Source organism: Mobula birostris, chromosome 7 (genome assembly GCF_030028105.1).
Source record: "Mobula birostris isolate sMobBir1 chromosome 7, sMobBir1.hap1, whole genome shotgun sequence".
Classification (NCBI taxonomy): Eukaryota; Metazoa; Chordata; class Chondrichthyes; order Myliobatiformes; family Myliobatidae; genus Mobula; species Mobula birostris.
In genome coordinates this window covers 38702337-38720608 of record NC_092376.1, presented here as the reverse complement: position 1 = coordinate 38720608, position 18272 = coordinate 38702337, and the positions used below count along the sequence as shown (strand labels likewise).

The 18272-nt window shown below is 39.1% G+C and overlaps 1 protein-coding gene across 7 annotated transcripts in view; it reads left to right on the top strand.

Annotated features, from left to right (window-relative positions):
* frya (furry homolog a (Drosophila)) overlaps positions 1-18272 on the top strand; it is a 283598-nt gene that overhangs the window by 56671 nt on the left and 208655 nt on the right. For 4 of the 7 annotated variants that reach the window (XM_072262934.1, XM_072262933.1, XM_072262940.1 and 1 more), the window contains one exon: positions 16444-16643. In XM_072262934.1, the coding sequence (XP_072119035.1) occupies positions 16444-16643 (200 nt within the window). Of the gene's footprint in view, positions 1-11785; positions 12007-16055; positions 16160-16443; positions 16644-18272 lie in introns of those variants that run through there. The other 3 variants (XM_072262936.1, XM_072262939.1, XM_072262937.1) reach the window with 3 other exon arrangements.

The following is an 18272-nucleotide window of genomic DNA, read 5'->3' as shown; positions in this document are numbered from 1 at the left end:
CCCAGTGTTCTGAAAGAGGTTGCTGAAGAGATCGTGGAGGCATTGACAATGATCTTTCAAGAATCACTGGATTCTGGAATGGTTCTGGAAGACTAAAAAATTGCAAATGTCGCACAACTCTTCAAGAAGGGAGAGAGGCAGGAGAAAGGAAACTATAGGCCAGTTGGTCTGATCTCAGTTGTTGTGAAGATGTTGCAGTCGATTATTAAGGATGAGGTCTCAGGGTACTTGGAGCCACATGATAAAATAGGCCATAGTCAGCATGGGTTCCTCAGGGGAAAATCTTGCTTGACAAATCTGTTGGAATTCTTTGAAGAAATAACAAGCAGGTTAAACAAAGGAGAATTGGTTGCTGTTGTATACTTGGATTTTCAGAAGGCCTTTGACAAGGTGCCACACATGACGCTGGTATTATAGGAAAGATTCTAGCATGGATAAAGCAGTAACTGATTAGTAGGAGGCAAAGAGTGGGAATAAACGGAGCCCTTTCTGGTTGGCTGTCAGTGACTAGTGGTGTTCCACAGGAGTCTGTGTTAGGACCTCTACGTTTATTTACGTTATATGTCATGATTTAGATGATGGAATTGATGGCTTTGTTGCAAAGTTTTCAGAGGATATGAAGATAGGTGGAGCGGAAGTTTTGAGGAAGTAGAGAAGGACTTATCCAGATTAAGAGGATGAGCAAAGAAATGGCAGATGGAATACAGTGTCAGGAAGTGTACGGTCATGCAATTTGGTAGAAGAAATGAAAGGGTTGACTATTTTCTAAATGAAGAGAAAATACAAAAAAGAAACTGAGGTACAAAGGGACTTAGGGGTCCTTGTGCAGGATTCCCAAAGGTTAACTTGCAGGTTGAGTCTATGATGAGGAGGGCAAATTTAATGTTTGCATTCATTTTAAGAGGACTAGAATATAAAAACGAGGATGTAATGTTGAGACTATAAATCACTGGTGAGGCCTTGCTTGGTGTATTGTGAGCAGCTTTGGACCTCTTATCTTAGAAAGGATGTGTTGAAAATGGAAAAGGTGCAAATGATTCCAGGGTGAAAATGATTCCAGGATTGAATGGCTTGTCATATGAAGAGCATTTGATAGCCCTGGCCCTGTATTCACTACAATTCAGAAGAATGAGGGGTGACCTCATTGAAACCTATCAAATGGTTAAAGGCCTTAATAGAGTGGATGTGGAGAGGATGTTTCCTATGATGGGAGAGTCTAAGCCAGAAGGCACAGCCTCAGAATAGAGGGACATCCTTTTAGAACAGAGATAAGGAATTTCTTTAGCCAGAGAGTGGTGAATCTGTGGAATTCTTTGCCACGGGCAAATGGTGGAGCAGACTCAATGGGCCAATTGGTCTAATTCTGCTCCTAACACTGCTGTGGGAGGAAATTGTTGGGGCTCTGACAAAGATTTGTAGATCTTTGCTAACTCCTGGTGAGGTAATAAATAATTGGAGAATAGCAAAAATGGTGCTCCTATTCAAGAAAGGCAGGGTTAAGCCAGGTTAAAACAGGCTGGTCTGTCTATCTTCTGAGGGACAAGATTAATCCACATTTGGAGAGACAGGGATTAATCTAGGTTATTCTGCGTGATTTTGTAAGGGGCGATGCTTTCTGACTAACTTGTTGGAATTTCGTGGGTAGAGATGAAGTGTATCCATGGGGATAGTAAAGTCTCCAGTAAAAACTGTTTTAACTTTCAGCACCCTGTGACCAGTCATAATCTGCAGGGATTGCTCTGGGATATTTGCAGTTTAATGAACATTGTTCTAGATGTGAATGTAGGAGGTGTGATTAGTATATTTACAATTGACATGGAAATTCTGGTAATGTTGATAGCAAGAATGGGATTCTTCAGCATCAGGTTGATATTGAAGTATTGATAAAATGAGTGGAGCATTGGTAGATGGAATTTAATCCTAAAAAAAATGTGTATTATTGCATTTTAGGAGGGGTGATAAAGCTAAGATGTCCACAGTGAATAATAGGACCATAACAAGTACTAAGGAATGGAACAATAGGTCATAGTTTCCTTCCTTAACATTGAATGAGAAGTATTCTATGGAGAATTGAAAGCAAAATTGCATAATTAAATAATTGGAAAAACAACAAGCCTCATCACTTAATACCTTAAATTTTTAGAGGTTATAAGAAACAAAAGATGAAAGAAATTAACCTTTATAGTAGAGCATAGGTACATACACCACTGAAATATATTTTTTTAAATGGTTTGCTGAGACAAAGTGAAAATTATGTAAGGCTAACTGCTATACAGCAATAAACTGATATGAAAATTCATGAGTGTGGTGATTTTAATATTAAGGAACTTGAAAGTAAAACAAGTTCTCTTTCTTGATCAGATGTCAAAATAGAAACTGGAGAGTGAAACATATCCACTCTACATTAGAATCAATCAATTAGGCAGTTTGAAGCAGGTAGGCTCCCTGTAAAATTGACATCAGTTTTTTATACACTTACTATGACATGGACCTTTCAGCCCGTTAGTTCCATGCTGGCCCCAACAAAGTAACCAGTGAGAAACATTCCTCCTGAACAGGGATATCTGTAACTAGGGAGTATAGGATTAAATATTCAATAGGAGAGTCAGAAGTAGTTGAGGAAGAATGTTCTTTCCCCATGCATGCCTGACTCCAACACCCCTTACGCTCAGCATTCTAGATTTAAGTCATTCTTTGGGTGAATAAGTCTTCATCAAGTATCCTCTAAATCGCCTGTTCCTTACCTTAAACCCTCACTCTCTGATTGTACACATCTCTGATATGGAGAAGTTTTTCACTGGGTATCCTATGCATGCTGCTTCTAATATTTTATATCAGTCAAGTGTCACCTCAGCATTCTCCCTTCCAAGGAAAACAAAGGTTACCCAGTCTTTTCTCATGCTTCAAATGCTCTGTCCCAGTCAGCATCCTGGTGAAGGTCCTTTTTGATCAGGAGCTCCCAACCTTTTTTAGGCCATGGACCCCTACCTTTAACCGAGAGGTCCATGGACCCTAGGTTGGGACCCTCTCCACTCCGATCATATTCTTTGCATACTGTGGTGCCCAGAACTGCATACGTTACTCCAGCTATGGTCTAATTATCATTTTGTATTATTGGACCATAACCTTACAGATCCTATATTCTCTGCTTCAGTTAATGAAGTCATATGAACCTCACTTACTTTTCTGTGTTGCTCTCTGTAGGGGTCAATGGACACATTCACTGTGGTAAACATGCTATATAAGTGCATTGATATTAATTAGGAGCAAAAAGAAATCTAAACATACTTGTCTCAATTTAAGACATGTTCTTATTGTTAATATTCCATCTTAAGTTAATATAATCAAAAATATAGATCACTTGCTTTCTTATTTCTTAAGCAGTTCATGACATGTTGTTCAAAATGAAGATACCACACATAACACTTCCCATGCAGTCAACTGTGCAAAGCTCTTCAAATGTCAAGTCTATGTAAATAAATAAGTTATTTGTCTCTACATGTTTTGGAATAAACTTATTTTAGGTAGAATTACTTTTAAAAATGAAACATATTATGTTCTAAAGGCAAACAGCAGCAATGTTTGTGTCCATTCTTTGCACAAACTCAGAAGCTCCTACAATAACAGCAGACAAAATAGAGACATTGAGAAGTTGAAATTGTCCATTAGGACAGCAAATGTTAGGAAAATATCTAATGGATATAGCCAAAATAAAGGGGGTTTGGTTTTTAAAGAAGTTTCATCTCACAACACAAAATATTAGCTGCAGATGCTGGAAATCTAGTGCAACACCCAAAATGCTGGTGCAACTCAGCAGGTCAAGCAGCATCTATGGATGGAAATTCATGTTGTGGTAAGTAGCCTAGTAACCAGAGAACATTGATTGAAATAATTGTCAAATAATTAGAATGAGGGAGATTTGATAGAGGTATATAAAATTATGAAGGACAGGCTTTTTCCACTGAGGTTGGGTGAGATGAGAACTAGAGGTCATGGGTTAAGGGTGAAAGGTGAAGTATGTAAGGGAAACAGAGGGGAAACTTCACTCAGAGGGTGGTGAGTCTGTGGAATGAGCTGGATGGTGGGTGTGGGTTTGATTTCGATATTTAATAACAATTTGTGTAGGTAGGTGGATGGGTGCACTATTATTCAGGTGCAGGTCAATGGGACTAGGCAGATTACTAGTATGAAATGGACTAGATGGATTGAAGAGCTGCAGTATTCTATAACTCTATCACCTGGAAGGACACAGGAGGCAAATTTCACAGGTGATATTTGTTAAGGATTCGTCTATAATGTTGTGGTCAGAAAAACTTGGTCTATACTTTTGACAGCCCTGCACAGACGTGGTTGACTAAAGGTATGAAAAAAGAAAGGGATCACTTTGAAGGGGTTATATTATAGAAACTGTGGATGAACAAAGAGATTCACATTCCACTGAAAGCTAGATCCATGGCGTTCAAGAACTCTAACTGGAAGTTCAGGCATGATCTACAAAAGGCTATTTTAAGGACGATAAAGTAATTCTGGTTGAAGTTAGAGAATGAATTGGATGCACATCAATAGGGCAGGGTTTGCAGGTCATAACTTCCTCCAAAGGGAAGCCTAACATAAGTGGCTGTGATGCTTCACTCCCAATGAGCTGAAGGCCTTTTATGTACACTTTGTAAGGGATGATAAAACTATACCTGTACAGATCTTTGTAGCATCTGGCAAACCCATGATATCTGTCTCAGAGACCAAAGTGAGAACATCCTTCAAGAGGGTCAGCCCTCGCAAGGCAAGGGGCCTTGATGGTGTATCTGGCAAGGCATTGAAAACCTGTGCCAAGCTACTGGCTGAACAGTTCAACGACATCTTCAGTCTCTCACTGCCATAGTCAAAGGTTCCCATCTGACTCAAAAGGATATCAATCATACCAGTGCCTAAGAAGAGTAGAGTGAGCTACCTCAATGACTATCACCCACTAGTACTTGAATGTACTATGACAAAGTGACTTGAAGTTGGTCAGGACTAGAATTAACTCCTGCCTGAGCAAGGACCTGGACCTGCTGCAATTTGCCTACCACTGCAACAGGTTTATAGTGAATGCATTTGGCTTTGGATCACCTGGACAGCAGCAATACCTATGTCAACTCTTTATTAATTACAGCTCAACTTTCAACACCATCATCCCCTAAATATTAATCAATAAACTTCAAAACCTGGGCCTATGTACCTCCCTCTGTAACTAGATCCTTGACTTCATCATCGGGAGACCGCTGTCAGTGTGCATCAGAAATAATATCTTCTCCTTATTGACAATCAACATGGGCACACATCCAGGACGTGTGCTTAGCCCACTGCTTTACACTCTCTAGCCACTGACTCTGGCTAGGCAGAGCTAAAACACCATGTGTAAATTTGCTGATGAACAACTGTTGGCAGATGATGATGAAGAGGTGTACAGGAGTGACTTAGATCAGCTGGTTGAGTGGTGTTGCAGCAACAAAAAAACCATACACCCAGTAAACACAAAATACTCTGCAGATGCTGGGGTCAAAGCAACACTGACAACATGCTGAAGGAACTCAGTAGGTTGGGCAGCATCCGTGGAAACAATCAGTCAACGTTTTGGGCCGGAACCCTTCATCAGGACTGAAGAGGGAAGGGACAGAGACCCTATAAAGAAGGTGGGAGGAGTGTGGGAAGGAGAAGGCTGGTAGGTTCCAGGTGAAAAACCAGAAAGGGGAAAGATAAAGGGGTGGGGAAGAGGAAGCAGGGAGGGGTTAGGCAGGAAAGGTGAAGAAGTAATAGGGGAAAGCACAATGGGTAGTAGAAGGAGGCAGAACCAAGAGGGAGGTGATAGGCAGCTGGGGGAGGGGGCAGAGTGAAACTGGGATGGGGGATAGAAGGGGGAGGCAATTACCAGAAGTTGGAGAATTCAATGTTCATGCCAAGGGGCTGGAGACTACCCAGACAGTGTGTGAGCTGTTGCTCCTCCAACCTGAGTTTAGCCTCATCGTGGCAGTAGAGGAGGCCATGTATGGACATATCCGAATAGGAATGTGAAGCAGAGTTGAAGTGGGTGGCAACCGGGAGATCCTGTCTGTTGTGGCGGACGGAGCAGAGGTGCTCGACGAAGCAGTCCACCAACCTTACACCCAGCATCAGTAAGACCAAGGAATAGATTGTGGACTAAAGAAAGGGAATTTTGAGTATATACCAGTCCTCATCAAGGGATCAGTAGTGGAAAAAGTGAGCAGATAAAGTTCTTGGATGTCCACATCTCTGAAGGTCCATCCTGGGCCCAATATATTGCTGCATTTATGAAGAGGGCATGACAATGGCTATTTTTCATGAGGAGTTTGAGGAGATTTGGTATGTCACTAAAGACTAACACATTTTTACATCTGCACCATGGAGAGCATTCTGTCTGGTTACATACTGTCTGATACTGAGGCACCAACGTATTGAATCAGAATACATTGCAGACGGTTATAAACTTAACTATCTCCATCATGGCACTAAGTCTTCTCACCATCAAGGACATCTTCAATAGGCAGTGCCTCAAAAAGCTGTCATCCATAATTAAGGACCTTCGCCATCTAAGACATGCCCTCTTTTCATTGCTACCATCAGGGAGGAGGTACTGGAGCCTGAAGGCACACACTCTGTGTTTTAAATACAGCTTCTTCCCCTTCTTCATCAGATTTCTGAGTAAACCATGAACACAACCTTAACCTTTTGCTCTCTTTTTACAGTACTTCATAATTTTTTATTGTAGCTTACAATATTTTTGACCAATTGGTCTTTATTGCTGCAACAAAACAACAAATTTGATGACTTACGTCACTGATAATAAACCTGGTTCTGATTCAGAGGCCTCCCAATAGTCTGTGGGAATTAAAAGAACAGATATATGGCAGATGGCAGAAAGGTGTAAAAATAACTTTCCCAGTATTAACTGAGACTGCTTTAGTGCAAGGCGATCAGGTGGGGTGAATGCATAAAATGCATCAAGAGCACCTTTTGAAGAATTATGTAGAGAGGCGGACTAGGAAGATGGCTACATATGATCTTATCATAGCGAATGAGGATAAGCAAGTGATAGGACTGTCTGTGGAGAAACCATTAAGGAACAGTGCATGCAGTAAGCTTCAAGATAGAAACGGGAAAAGGTAAAGTCAGTCCTTAAACTAGGGTCCAAAACTGGGGTAAGACAGATTGCAGAAGTGTAAGACAGACCATGGATTTGTGCCTTGGAAGGTTTCCAGAGCACAAGCCTGGGCAAGGTTGTATGGAAGACCGGCAGTTGCCCATGCTGCAAGTCTCCCCTCTCCACAACACCAATGTTGCCCAAGGGAAGGGCATTAGGACCCATACAGCTTGGCAACGGTGTCATCGCAGAGCAATGTGTGGTTAAGTGCCTTGCTCAAGAACACAACAAGCTGCCTCAGCTAAGGCTCAAACTAGCAACCTTCAAATCACTAGACGAACGCCTTAACCACTTGGCCAAGCGCCAGCTGTAAGACAGAACGTGGTGGATATAGATTGGGAGTAGCTGCAGGAAGGGAAAACAACATCTGATGCAAGGGAATCACTTAAAAGTAAATTTCTAAGAGTTCAGTGTCAGTATGGCCCTGTAAGGGATTGAAGCAAAAATAATAAGTCTAGGGAATCTTGGTTAACAAGGGGTACTGAAGGTTTAGTCAGGGAAAAGAAGGTAGCCTATGTAGGGTTTAGGAAACAAGTATATTGAGGTGTATTGGATTCGGGGAGGAAGAAGGGCAATACCATGACCTTGTCAAGTAGAATTTAGCAGAATCCTAAAACTTCATACAAGTATAATAGATACAAGAGGGTAGTTAAATAAAGAGTAGATCTCATCAGTGACCAAAACAGTGATTTATGTGTGAGCCAGAGGCTATGAGTAGTGGTCCTAAATGAATATTTCTCATTGGCATTTATGAGAGAAACATGCTGATATTTTGGAGCACATCTGTATCAGGAATGAGGAAGTGTTAGAAAATTGGTGCATGTAAGAGCAGATAAATTCCTGTGGTTGCGAGAAGCAAGGGTGGAGAGTGTGGTGTCTCTGACAAAGATTTTTGCATCTTTATTGGCCCTGAACAAGATACCAGAAGAGTGGAAGATAGTTAATTATTTAAGAAAGACCAACTGGTGGTGAGAGATGAAATTCAATCCAGACAAGAGTTAGGTAATGCACATTAGCAATCAAATTCTGATAGTGTTGCTTTAGAAAGGGACCTTAGCAATTAGGTTCATAGCTCCCTGAAAATGGTGCCTTAGAGTAATGAAAGAGACATGTGGTATGTTTGCTTTCATCCACTTCAGCACAGCTTTTAAGAGCTGGAAGTCATTTTGCTGTTGTAGAAAATGTTGGTTAGAAGATACAAAGAGTATTGTATAGAGTTGTGGTCACCATACTGCAGGAAGAACGTGTTAGCAGTTGAGAGAGTGTAGAAGGATGTCGCCTCGATTGGAGGGCTGCAGTTATAAGGAGACATAAGTATGCTGCATACATATGTTCTCACTGGAATGTAAGAGGTGAGACTTTTAAAAATTTATTGATGTTTTAAAATCATATTGGCCATTTTGTTGGAGTTTTTTTACCCAGGGCACTAGAGTCTAGATATAAAGGATATATTGAGCAAGTTGATGAAGTCTTTTTACCTGGGGTGGTAGAGTCTTGATGTAAAGGACATATTGGTCAGATCATTGGAGTCTTGTTAGACCATAAGACATACTGTAGGAGGAGAATTAGGCCATTCAGTCCACTGAGTCTGCTCCACCATTCCATCGTGGCTGATTTATTTTTCCTCTTAACATCATTCTCCTGCCTTCTCCTGGTAACCTCTGACACCCTGACTAATCAATCTCCGCTTTAAATATACTCAGTGACTTGGATGCCACAGTCATCTATGGCGATGAATTCCATAGATTCACCACCCTCCAGTTAAAGAAATTGCTCATCATCTCTATTCTAAATGGATGTCCATCTATCCTGAGGCTGTGCCTTATGGTCCGAGACTCACCCACTATAGGAAACATTCTTTCCACAATCACTCTATCTGAGCCTTTCAATATTCAATAAGTTTCAATGAGATCCTCCCTCATTCTTCTAAACTCCAGTGAAACAGGCCCAGAGCCATCAAATATTCCTCATACATTAACCCTTCTGTTCTTAGAATCATTCTTGTGAACCTCTTCAAAACCAACACATCTTTTCTCAGGTAAGGGGTCCAAAATTGCTCACAGTTCTCCAGATGGAGTATGACCAATGCCTTATAAAGCCTGAGAATTACTTTCTTATATTCTTGTCTTCTCAAAATGAATGATAACATTGCATTTACCTTCTTTACCACAGACTCAACTTGTAAGTTAACCTTCAGGGAATCCTACACAAGGACTCACAAATCCCTTTGCATCTCTGATTTTTGAATTTTCTCTGCACTTTGAAAATATTCTACACCTTTATTCCATCTACCAAAATGCATGACCATACACATCCCTACATTATATTCCATCTGCCTCTTCATTGCCCATTTTTCTAATCTCTCTAAATTCTTTTGCAGACTCCCTACTTCTTCAACTCTATCTGCCCCTCCACCTACCTTCATATCATCTGCAAGCTTGGCACAAAGCCATAAATTCCATCATACAAATAGTTGACATATAACATGAAAAGAAGCAGTCCCAACACAGACCCCTGTGGAACACCACTACTCTCCGACAGCCAACCAGAAAAGACCCCTTTTATTCCCACTCTTTTCCTACTGCCAGTCAGCCAATTTTCAATCCATGCTAGTATCTTTCCTATAATGCCAAAGACCCTTATCTTGTTTAGCAGCCTCATGTGTGGCACCTTGTCAAAGGCCATCTGAAAATCCTAGTAAGCAGCATCCACTGACTCTGCTTTGTCTATCCTACCTGTTGTTTCCTCAATGAATTCTAACAGACTTGTCAGGCAAGAAGGCCATGCTGACTTGGCCCATTATGTCACATGCCTCCAAGTATCCCAAAGCCTCATCCTTAATAATGGACTCCAACATTTTCCCAACCACTAAAGTCAAGTTAACTAGCATATAATTACTCAGGGCAGTGGAGTCTAGAAGTAGAGGATATGAGTTTAAATGAGTGTAGAGAAATTAATTGAGCTCTGAAGGGTAAGTTTTTCACCCAGAGGGCCGTGGTTATCTGGAATGAGCTGCCAGAGCTGGTGGTAGAGATAGATACAATTACAATGCTTAAAATACATTGGCTTAAGTTAGTAGATAGGAAAGGCGTAGAGTAATATGTGGCTAATGGAGGAAGATGGATATCATAGACAGCATAAATATGGTTGGCCAAGAGGACCCATTTCTGTGTGCTGTGATTCTAAATTAACTTTAGTACTGAAAGATTCCACAAATATTGATAGACGTCCATGACAGTTCCACCAGAGATCTGCCAACGTACACCAAACTACCAGGACCAGCATTTCTACCAACAGTATTTGCTATGATGGGATTTGCAATGTTGGATTGGGGTGCAAATGCAGGCAGAAAGACACAAAACTTCTTGGGAAGCCTGATATGTCTAATCTTCTTCCCTAGAACATCTTTTCCACAAAAGAAAGTTATTGCCAAATACCTTGTGTTAGTGATAAAACGAGAAATAAATCTGGCTCTCCAGTGTAAATTACTTAGGAAACATACTACAAAAAGGGCCTTTTGAAAGGTATATTTTACTTCCCAGTGAAAGTTTTTATTTTAAACGCCTTCCTGCATTCACCTGCAGAGACAAAATTCCATACTTTTTCCACACTATATGGATTTCGTTCTAGTGGGATCCCTATCTAAAGTTTGATTATTATAAATATTGACCACAGTCATAGCTAATTGCCAGATTTTATCTATTCTTTCATTTTGTTACTGCATTGAAACATGTCTCTATCAAAATTATAAATATGAAAAACTCAATCACACATTTTCCGTTGTGTTATATGTAAAAAGGTACAAGATTTATTGTGTTCAATTCTTTCTCAAATCATGTTCACCTCGATGTGTTAAGTTCTTTGTGAGCACTTATTTCATTGTAAGATATCTGTAGAACTCAATTTAAGTTTCAGATTTGAAGTCAACTTAAATTTTTAAATTTTAAAAATATCAGAAGATAATTTAAAAGATTAAACAGTGTTACAGGGTTAATGCATGATACTATATAGTTTGTAGAGGACTACAATATAAACTTTTTTTAGTGATTCTGTGGAATGGGTAATTTCATTTATGAGTATGCAGAATTTCAGCAAGTTTTGTTTGGAACTTGTAATGTGATTAGAGAGGGTAGGAAATAACACCCAGGATTTTTATGCATCCAGGGGCTGAAACCTTGTGAAATAATTTTTGGTTCTGGCTGTATATGCAGGAAGTTTCTGTTATAGAACCCTATCATATCTACATTTGTTGCAAATGAATGAATGTATTTGCTTGAACTGCGTCTTTTAACTGTAGGAAACAGCAGTGTTGAGTGGCATTTCTTAGAAGTACTGCATTGAATTAATAAAATCTGGCATGTTCACTATTTTGTATGATAAATATAATTGTGCCGGTCGCACTTGTAGAAATTTCAGTAATCTACAGCCTAGTGTGTACTGGATAAATATAGACATGCCACCACTGTACGTGTTATGGTCCATCTGTGTGTGCCTTAGCTGAAAATTATCCTTTCTCTGACCTTCAGCTGTGGGAAGCTCAGCTGCAGGGCAGAAGGGCATAGGCTAATTGCAACAAAACAGTCCTTCAGAACTGATTGCAAAAGAAATATTTGCCAAGAAAACTGGATAGTTTCATAATCTACGTCACTTACCACAGGAAATGGGTGACAAAATGGTAGAACAAATATTTATACATAGCTTTCTAGCTCAGAATTCTAGCAATTGAATTACAGATAAACTGGAGCTCATGGAGATTACAGCAGCCTGTTGGAGGAAGTCTACTGTGATCAGCTTGATAAAAGGGCTTGGTAGGTACTCTGTACTACAGGTATTTTTGACGTTTGTGTAACAGGCCTTGTCACCAGTAGGTTAGAAAAAAATTCTTAAAGTGATGCTATGGTGATCTGGCAAAGCACTTAGAAACACTAAAGCAACAAAATGGTTGCCACTATAAAGCGCAGATAGTCAAGTATTGTGAAAGAAGTTGTTAAAATTATATTTTTTTGAAGTAGAAGATTAACTATAAAAAATTGCAGGAATGTTTCAGTAAAAATATTGGTAGTTTTTAAACATGTCAACACAGTCATTTCTTTGGTTGTCATCAAAAGTTAATATTTTATGATACTTATCAGTTATTTGAATGCTTCTTTACCACTTTTTGTAGTGTTTAATATTTAGAACATAAATCTACTAGCAAAATCTAGGAATTGTTAAATTATAATTAGATTAAAGATCGTGACTTATTTATACCTTTGCTAATATAAAGTTTCAAAATAGAAATTCAAGCAGTTACAATACTTTATGGGATCACTGAAGTAAAGCTACAAATTCAACTTTAAGTTTACACAAAATTAATTCGCACTATTAAAAATCCAGTACCCTACTTACACAGAGATTGAATTCTGGGCTGGCAAACTTGTATGAAATGAATTTATTTTCCTTCGTGTTGTTAGTCACTGCCTTTCTAAATAAGGATCCAGTAACTGACAGTGTCAAATTACTCTTGTAATGCTTGCATGAGTATGTAAGATAACTGTAGAATGCAGTGGGTAAATTGCATTTCCAGTGTCTGATTCAATTTAATTCACATTTAAATCCAGTCATTTTAGGATTAGAATTAAATATTTTATGGTTTCAACAAGTACTATCTTTCTGCCAAAGATTACAAGTTTTGAAGTATTATCATTACCTGTGACTTTTAATTTAAAATGTATACACGCTAATTAGTGGCAAATGTGAAACAAGGAGCAACAGGCACACATGCATTAAAACCTAACAGTTTGCATTTTCTTCTACTGTCTCTGATTGTCAGGTCTAATAAATACTGAAACAACTTGAAAAACAAATTGAGTCCATCCATTGCATATTTGCTCCAAATTGTTTTTTTCTATTTGTGTACTTTCTGCAATTTCCTGCACAGATGTAAAAAGAAAACAAGATAAGGCCAAACAATATTCAATCTTGATATCTTCCATCAGTAACCCGTGACTCTAAATACCACGAAGGAAATGGATATGCAGTAATCTCGTAGGTGCAATCCCCATAAACAGCTTATTGAATGAAGCAGGAGGGCTCTATGATGGCTTCCCATGTGAGCTGCACTATGCTCGTGTTCAGCATGGTAGTGTATAACCTCGGTGTTAATGACGACATTTTTTTTGCTGTCATGTCGACAGTTCCAAGTGTGTCACCTTGGACAATTGAGCGCTTAGAAAATTAAAATTCATTACATTGCAAGTGTTACAAAATTCAAATCTTCAATTGATATTATTTGAGCTTTTTCATCTCAGTTGCTAAATAATTTAACTTGCAGTATTGTATATAGATTTTATTTCTAGAATCTGCTCAAAATTGTCTTCATTGCATCATCTCTTTCTTCACATTTTCTCATTCCACTGTTCTCCACTCCTAGAGAAGAATCCCAGCTAAATCTAATCATGAATTTTATATGCAACATCATGTCTAACCGGCCCTGTAATATTGTGGGTATTATGAATTTAGTGGAAGCACTGACTGACTTTTCAAACAGAGCACGACAAATCAAGTGTTAAGCATTGGAGGAACTTGGGTTTTCTAAGACTGGAGGACAAAATTCCCCAGAAGAGCTTCCTGAAACATATTTACATTTCTACTTGTAATGTACCATTTGTTTGTACTTTGCAGTTCTTTCACCACTTGTTAGACATCTGCTCTGACCATCCTCATACATCCCTTCAGCTCTCAGCAATTCCAACCATGACCAGAACTGACCTTTCCTCCTATTTTTTTAACTATTAATTTAATATTAATTTTCTATTGTTTCTTGTCATCAGCAACATTGTTTTTTTGGAGGTCAGGCTGTAGAGCTGAGATTTTATGTATATTCTATGATAGTCAGGCAGCATATTAAGAATCCTTGTAACGTGTTGGAGGATGGGTTGCTGCAATGCTATGATAAACGGATGCCTTTCCAAATAAATACACTGGCAATTGCCTGAGATTGCCTGAGATTGCAAGGCAGAAGCCTGAGGCTGACTTTTGCATGGCTTCTGGTTATGCTTTGATGAAGATTGAGAACACGGCATTCTACAGCTGCACAATGGGTGGAAAGAAATGGCTGTGAGCATTCTTAGAGGTTGGAGCTGGATTCAATTCTATTTCCCATCCTGTGCTCCTATTCATTGACATTCCATACCAGTTTTCTTGTTATGTGTGCTCAATCATCCAAAGATTTCTTCACCACGTCTCACTGTAGTGTGTCATCAACAGGACCAAGGTCATGCCATTTCTTGCTATCAGCTTTCTCAATAACTCACTATGTCCTTTTCCTATGCTTAAGGCATTCTCTCTGATACATAATGTGCTGGTATCCAGTTTGGTGGTTGAGACTGGCAGATCAGTTCGTGGGCCCCAGTTGCTTCACGTTCGATTGAAAGCTTGGCGGAGTGGTATAGTAACAACAACCTCTCATTCAATATTGATAAGACCAAAGAACGGATTGCAGACTTCAGGAGAGGGAAACGAGAGGTCCATGAGCCAGTAATCTGGTATGGGAACACCAATACCTTTGAACAGAAAATCCTACAAAAGGTAGTGGACTTGGTCTGGTACATCACGGGTAAAACCCTCCCAACCATTAAGCACATCTACATGAAATGTTGCCGTAGAAAAGCAGCATCCATTGTCAAAGATCCTACCACCCAGGCCATGCTCTTTTCTCTTTGCTGCCATCAGGTAGAAGGTACAAATGCCTCAGGACTTGCACCACCAGGTTTAAGAACAATTACTATGCCTCAGCCATCAGGCTCTTGAACAAAAAAGGAATAGCTACACTCATTTAAGGACTTTGTTATATTGCTATTTCATGCTCGTTATTTATTGCTATTTATTTATATCTCCATTTGCACAGTTTGTTTACTATTTATAGTTCCTGATGTTTACAGTTCCTGTTCTATAGATTTCCTAAGTATGCCCACAGAAAAAGAATCTCAGGGTTATATGTGGTGACATGGATGTACTCTGATAATAAATTTTACTTTGAACTTTGAGTGATACTGGCTGGTGTGATGGGAATGGGCTTCTAACAGGTAGATGCTTTTATAACTGTAATGGTATGATATGAGAGTTAGTATAAACTTACTACCGCTTCATTCAACTCGGAACTCAGTAATGAGTCTGGAATAGTGAGCTGATAGAGGATATATGCATATACTACATCACCTTCTATAGCAAGAGAAACAGAAGTTTAATGGATAAAATGTTTACCATGGTTGAATATCCAGTAGAGTATAGAAACTGTGAGATGCAGTACTACAGCTAGAACTCTGAGATTCTACATGTGGCTTACAGTAGTGATGAGCTAGTATTTATGTACAAGAGGTGGAGTCCTAAATGATTGTTAGATGAATGTTGCCAGATGAGTTAATTGGTTACTATGTGTGACTTAATATGTCCAGTCGAAATAGCTTTGGTATCGTGGATTCCCAATCTAAATATTTTGCTCATTCACCTGCCACTTCCTAGCAGGTCATTCCTGACCTGAATGGGTTGTTTTGTCCAAGTCAGGTTTAAATATTTTGTGAAGAGAACAGAAGAGAGAGTGAATTTTGTTTTTAACTGCCTTGTATCTGCACCTTTCCTGCTGGGTGAGTGGTTTTACAGTCATGGTCTGTGTAATATGTGCTGTCATCATTGACAGCTTCTGGACCAGAACTAGGGGTTATAAGACGTAATAAACTACTTTTCTTATTCCTGGCAGTACATTGGGTTAACTTATATTAATAATTAGTGGTGGTCCTAATCTGAAATGGCAACATTCAGCAGGTATAACTGCAATAAGACCTTTGCACATTCGTTGTCTCCACACTCAGCCAACAAATTGTGTTGAATCATGGCAGAGATACAGACCAGTGCGATCCTTCCCAATCTCTTTGGTATAGAGCAACATACAACACCAAGTCCTTGAATCAAAGTTAAGTACCTGTGAGCCTCTTTGACTCATTTCTTCAACGCTGATTTCATCCGTAACCAAATGAAATCAATTTCACTTACATAGTCTGTTTTGATAGGGTTAAAATATTTGGAAAGCGCACTTAATGCTCGGTTATATTTGTGCTTGAACGATGTCAATATTGGAACTTCTGGATATTTAGTCTGTAAAGAAAGAAAAAGAAAAAAATCAATGGAAAACACCTGTAAGATATGTTTTACAGTTTGTGTACAACTTTGTGTTCAGGCAATTTACTGACTCATCTATTTTTTTCCAGCTACTCCAGTTGACAACGGATATATCAAACCATCAACAACACCTGCGAGCAGTACACAGGGTGACAGAGGACCACCAGTCATGATGCCCATCAATGTTGATCCTGACATTAAGTCAGGAGAATATGTCTTAAAAAGCATATTTGCCAATTTTACCACTCAGGCTGAACGAAAAATTCGAATCATCATGGCAGAACCACTGGTAAGTTAGGTTATTTTTTTTCTTTAGCCAGTAGTCTTACAAAATTAGTACTTTATTGTTAATTTGTTAATTGGTGGTGATATTCTTCAGCCTGCCCAGAGGTTACAGTAAATGGTTTAGTACTGAGAAATGGAGCATCTTCTTTTTCTATATTTTTTCTCGAGTACCACAATGGCAATACTACATTATTCAGTTTCACTCATTTGTACAAAAAGGGCCTTCTGGTAAGTTCTATTAGATGATTTGCAGTACTAACTTTCATACTACATGGTATTCTCAGTCCTTACACTGTTTTCTCCAACAATAAGATCATTCTTAGGAAGCCTAACTTCCTGCTCAGTCACGTGCTTTCAAACACCATATTAAACTGTTTTTATGAAGTACAGTACCTCAATGTTTAGATGCTTTCTCCTACATCTCTGACTTTCTCAGCAGAGCTTAGAACAAAACTGGTTTTCCAGCAAGTTTTCTCTTCTTCTGTATCTCTTTGTGAATGTGATGTATTGCACATACTCCAAGAAGAGGTCAAAGATACAGATAAAGAATCTCGTACATCTTCATGTAGTGACTCCAGGTGAGATGCATATCTTCCTTCAGAGTTATTAGGTACATGAAGGAACCTATTTAGAAGAATTTTCTGTCCTGGGGAAGTGCTGCTGTTGTGAAAGTTATAGAGGAAAGTGACAAGGGTTGGTACATCACTGAAAGCTTGTGCAGGAGCAGATAAGAGACATCACCATGCAAGACAATGTCATTTGTAAATTTCCCAGGCCCTGGGAATGAATGCATCAAAAGGCAGAAATATCCTCCCATCATTTGAAACTAATAATATGGTAATGGAACATAATATGTTAACTGACCCCAGGTATTCACATTCAATCGAGTGCTTCTCCCACTGTGTTCTCCATGCCATACTTTCTACCATGAGGAGGTACCTAGGGTCACTATCCCAGTTACTTCCACAACTCTGGGATTCTCTCTCCACCATGCGTCCAGCGCATTATTCTCCATCTCCAATGGGATTCCATCACCAAGCACATCTTTCCCTTGCCCCCACTCTGCTTTCCACAGTCTCTATGGAACTCCCTTCTCCATTTGTCCCTCCCCACTGATCTCTCTCCTGGCACTTATCCTTGCAAGTGGAACAAGTGCTACACCTGCCTCTACACCTCCTCCCTCACTACCATTCAGTGCTCCAAACTATCCTTCCAGGTGAGGCAACACTTCACCCGTGAGGCTGTTGGGGTCATGTACTGTATCTGGTGTTCCCAGTGTGGTATCCTGCATATAATAATAATAATAATAAGTATTTTATTGGTACCGATTGGGAAATTATTTTGTTATAGCAGCAACATTTTAAAACACACTTATCAATAATAATAATAAATATAATAATATTGACTAATAAAGTACAGAATAATAATATACACAATAATTTATCAATGTGCAATAATGTGCAATACTGTGCAATCATAATATTTTTGAAACAATAAAACAGACTGTTGTACAATGATCTGTGTTCTCTTGTCACACAGAGATGAAGTATTGTATATTCTTATTGCATTTGATAGAAAAGATTTTTTGTAACGATCTTTGTGATAGCGGAGCTGAATGAGTGTACAAAGAGGT